The following is a 4,662-nucleotide window of genomic DNA, read 5'->3' as shown; positions in this document are numbered from 1 at the left end:
TTCGAGGTATATATAGGTTTTTAAAAAAAAAAAAAAAGGAGAGAATGAAAAATCAACACGTTAAATCTTTTGCTCGAGAGTTGAAAAGTTAAAGGGGAAAAAAGTAATCTGTACTTTTGATAAATATTTATTATTTATTAAGCACGTAATAAAGAAGCAAGTGAGAAATATTTTTCAATCGTTATATGAGAATGTTTGTTTCTTTCCAGTACAGTGATCGGTCCACGCCCGTTCTCCTGATAGTGTCGCTCGCGGGTATCAAAGTATGCAGTCCAGATGGAAAAGTGAGTATAATTCTAATTGCCACGTATCCACGAATCTGTGCGTATTTTTATCGAAGGAAGGAAACGCGATGGGGAATGAAAGGCGACGAAAAGGAGAGGTAGAGGAGGGGAAAAAATTAACATTGTCTGTCTTCTCGCCCGTTTCGCGAAAGTACGGGCCACAAAGAAACTCGGCCAACGCGTTCTGGATGTATTACACCGATGAACACCCCGATGTATCCAACCAGAGTCGAGCGACGCTCTTTCACGATAGCTTTTAGTTCGCAGTCTATTTCGTGCTTTGTACCTTCGGCGAATATTTCACTGCGACTAGGAATGTCGCATTAAAAGCCGTGTCTTTTTTTGCACGAAATGAAGTTCATCAAACAACTTTGCGAGATCACAAGCGATTTCTCGCTTACCTCGAATATTTCTATGACGATCTTTAAAGAATTTTCACCCGTTAAACATAGGGAGAATTTTCTTTTTCTATAAATTAAAGATCGAAAATTATTTTTGGAAATTTTCTATTCCATTCAATTTACGTATAATTGAAAACTTGGACGTAAAATAAGTATTCGAAGTATATTTTCTCAAAAGAGAAGTTAATAATATTTTGAAAGTTTTTGAAAGTTTTATTTAACGAGCATTTGTTATAAAATGCGTAAATATTTTGTAAAAGATTCTTTTACAAATATACAATACAAAAGTCAATCGAGCAATCGAACGGTATTAGGGGAACGAACCGCAATTTTGTATTTGCCCCGACAGGGATGCAATCCTTTTCGATTGACATCAAAGATAAAATACATATTCAAAGTTCGTAATTGCTTGCGGATACACAATCGCGCATAATTAATTACCCTATTATAAATTATTCATTGGCAAAAATATACTACAATTTACTTCTTTTTATTTATTTTAAATATTATCGTAGACATATAATTTTTAAATATCATAATACGTTATCAAAATAATCAAGTTTAATATTTCATATACGTATTATATTAGTTATATTGACGTAATAATAATTTTTCGACGAAATATTTATTCAGCCTTTGTCGAAAATATTTTCAGGAAAACGTGGAGCGTCGCGTTAATAACGTAAAACATATATTGCCGAAAAATTTTAACAATAAAACTATCGAATTGATTAAAGAAAAATATTCGATCGAAAAATAAATATCAACGGTATATGAAACATTTTCGTAAAAATAAATTACTAGGAATGTTATTATTATTTCTATTCCAGTAGTTTATTTCATTTTTGAAGAGAGCCTTGAATATCGAATTCGATAAAATTTATACCAATTGAGATTGCCAAATGGAAATTAATTAGACCATCTTCTTTCCACGTTGATTCGACAACGTGATGTTTCAACAACACGTTGTATCGATAGACAAGTTTAATTTACCGTTCCTACCTTGTTCAAATACGGTCTGGGAAAACTAATCTACAGCAGACAAGGGCAACATAAACATCCTTATTTATTATTTCACGTTGTTTCACGTTGTTGAAATAACCACTATATCTTCTCATTATTCTCGTAACGCGTATAATCCCCTCCTCCCCTTCCTTCCCTCGTAACATTAAACTTATATAATTTATCGTGCGTCTGCGATATCAACCAAATTGGTGAATATTCATCAGCGGGAATTAATCACATTCTGGGAATCATAATCATAACTGATAGCACGTAATTCATAACGGAGTAACATATTTTCTCGTCGATCCGTTAAAAATCGTTTAATTATTAAATGCAAAATACGAGATACACGAGAAAATTAGATTCCACGTTTTATATTGGATGAAAATGTTTTAATCATCGTACTTTGATCCGCATACTTTACAATATTTATTATCGAATAATTAATTCAAGCGGAAACACAACGTTAAAAAATTAACCCTTTGCCTCTTCAATGATACATACAGATGCGATAGCAGAAATAAACGAAAAAGAGTTGAAAATGAAAAGGATTAAAGGGAAGAAAAATATGTCTATTTCTACAAATGAAAAAATACAAAAAAGAATATAAAAAAAAAGCTTTTTATTTCTATTCAATCATCGAGTCGAAGAAATAGAAAAAGAAAGAAAAAATTAAAGATAAAAAATGAAAGCAAAGGGAAAGTTGTCTGTACGATTCTGTACGAAGTCAAGAACGATTCGTATAGTGCATTACATTCGCTCAATACTTTCTGTTATTTGCCGAATCAAAGCAGCGAGATCCCCCTGAGATTTCAAAATGGCGGCGTGATTGGCAGCGCGAATGAATCCAGCGGGCAGAGACTAATGCGGTTTAGCTCTTTCCCATATCGCCGTCATCCTGATTGATAATCCTTGTTTCTCTCTCTCTCATCTCCCCATCCCCTGTGTCGTGCTTTCCTGTTTCCGCTTTTTCTCTCCGTGGCCTCCCCAGAACTTGGCCCCCAGACTTCTTCGAGACAGCAGCCTCCAGAGATGGCGCGGAACAACGAAACTTTTAAGAAGTTTTTCCGTGTCGCGTGTCGAGGAAAAAATTTGGCGAAAAGAGGAGAGGAGAGACGTGGCCTGGAAGGCCTATTTTGATGATAGTTGCAGCGAATGAAAATTTTATCCGTTCCTCTTCCTTTCGGGAAACCCTCGTTTCGTAATCGACGTTTCGTGCTTCGTGAAATTTAATGCATCTCTCGATCCCTTATCGATTATTAAATTGCACGAAATAGTCGTTGCTACTTTTTTATTTTATCCTCATTATGTATAGAATTTATTTATTTGCGTTAAGAAAATTTTATACATACGGCTCAAAGATTTATTATTAAAAATTCTACATACTTTTCTTATCCCGTAGAAATTCGATGGAGATCGAGATACAAATAACGATGTTTCGTCGAAAATTTAATCCAAATATTCTGTTATTACAAATTAGGGATAGCGAATTTTGGTATTCTTAAAATTTCTCTTATCCGAAAACGGATGGATTTATTTGTGCAATGGGTTAGGAGTTTTAGAATTTCGTTATTGAAAGTTTTTGTATTGTACATTCTTCATTTTATAGAGATATTCGTAGAACGGAGATACGCATAGTTTGCATAGAAGAATAAACGTATGCATCATTAAAGCGACTCGGAAACTTCGCAAGCTCTTTGCTTTATTTGATGGTCAGCAATTTCAGCGAAACTCGACGAAATAACAGACGGGAAAGAATGAAATAAAAGAGGACGGCGCTTTATTATCCCCGTGGAAACGATATCTGCGTACTGTAAGAATTAACAAAAAAATTTGTATATTATATTTCGCGTTAAAATTTAAATTTACCTCCTCGTCGATTTTCAACTCGCCCACGTATCACTGAACGCATTACAGAAAGTTAAAACGCCGTATTAAATGGAATTGCTCCCCGCGTAATGCAATTTACTACTGACTTTATTAGGTATACTTTCGAGTATACCGTGCTGAAATTACACCGTACTTCTGCTAAAACAAGGATATATAAATTACAGTACTTTGCCTGAAACAAGAATGAATCTAAACTACGTAACCATACGTACCGTTGAATTCAACGAAGTGGGCCAAACTTGGAGATCACGCCGTTTCCTTCAATTACCCGTTTCACAATTAACCGTTTAATAATAAAAAGTCTTTGCAAACATTTTGCAAGGAACGAAAAAAATGTCTTTAACAATTATAAAGAAGAATTTTCGTTTTTTTAAAAACATCGAATTTCGCGTTAATTCGCGTTTCGATCGTAACGTGACAACGTTGTTATCGTGATCACGAGTACGAAACATTTCCGAACATCAAACGCGGTGCGAACGATTTGAGTGTTTCGAAAAGTGGAGGAGCCGCGGATATGAACTCATAAATCCAATAACCAGCTAGTTTTTTCCCCGTTCCACTGCTCAATATCCCCTGTCAGTAATCTCCCTGCCCTTTTTTGCTTCTACCTTTTTTAATTCAATTTTGTATCCCACTCTTTTCCATGAATTTCGTTTTAACGAACAATCCTGTAAATACGAATACAAATCATTTCTCGTTGATTGAACGTAATTATTTAACGAAAAAAGTGAGATTTTTGCACGTTAAATCAACGAATCGAGAATCTTAATCACTCGATAAGAGATGGACATAAAAATACATACAAGAACAATAGACGTTCGTTAAGATAAATTCGACGAACGATTTTTTATTTTACCTTACGTATTTAGCAAAAATTTCGAGTGGATCCTAATTCAAGATAAGGAGGATCCAAGCTGTGGATCATTTCTCTTGCCGCAATTCGCATTCAATCATTTCAAGAACAGACGTCACAGGAAATGAGAAAGTTTCTTTTTCAATGTTTTATCGTATTTGGCGGGTGACGTTTCGTCATCGACTGATTCAATTTCCTTCGATGTCCCGGGCGATAACTTTTCTAATAT

General features: G+C 34.6%; 1 protein-coding gene across 7 annotated transcripts in view; it reads left to right on the top strand.

Annotated features, from left to right (window-relative positions):
- The window catches only part of LOC102676819 (tensin-1-like), a 219,859-nt gene that overhangs the window by 123,516 nt on the left and 91,681 nt on the right, over positions 1 to 4,662 (top strand). For 5 of the 7 annotated variants that reach the window (XM_006614680.2, XM_006614679.2, XM_006614681.2 and 2 more), the window contains one exon: positions 210 to 284. In XM_006614680.2, coding sequence (XP_006614743.1) covers positions 210 to 284 — 75 coding nt within the window. The remainder of the gene's footprint in view (positions 1 to 209; positions 285 to 4,662) is intronic. The other 2 variants (XM_031509932.1, XM_031509935.1) reach the window with 1 other exon arrangement.

Source organism: Apis dorsata, unplaced genomic scaffold, assembly GCF_000469605.1.
Source record: "Apis dorsata unplaced genomic scaffold, Apis dorsata 1.3 scaffold_194, whole genome shotgun sequence".
Classification (NCBI taxonomy): domain Eukaryota; kingdom Metazoa; phylum Arthropoda; class Insecta; order Hymenoptera; family Apidae; genus Apis; species Apis dorsata.
Note: the sequence above shows the minus strand (reverse complement) of the source record. Positions and strands in the feature narration are given on the sequence as shown.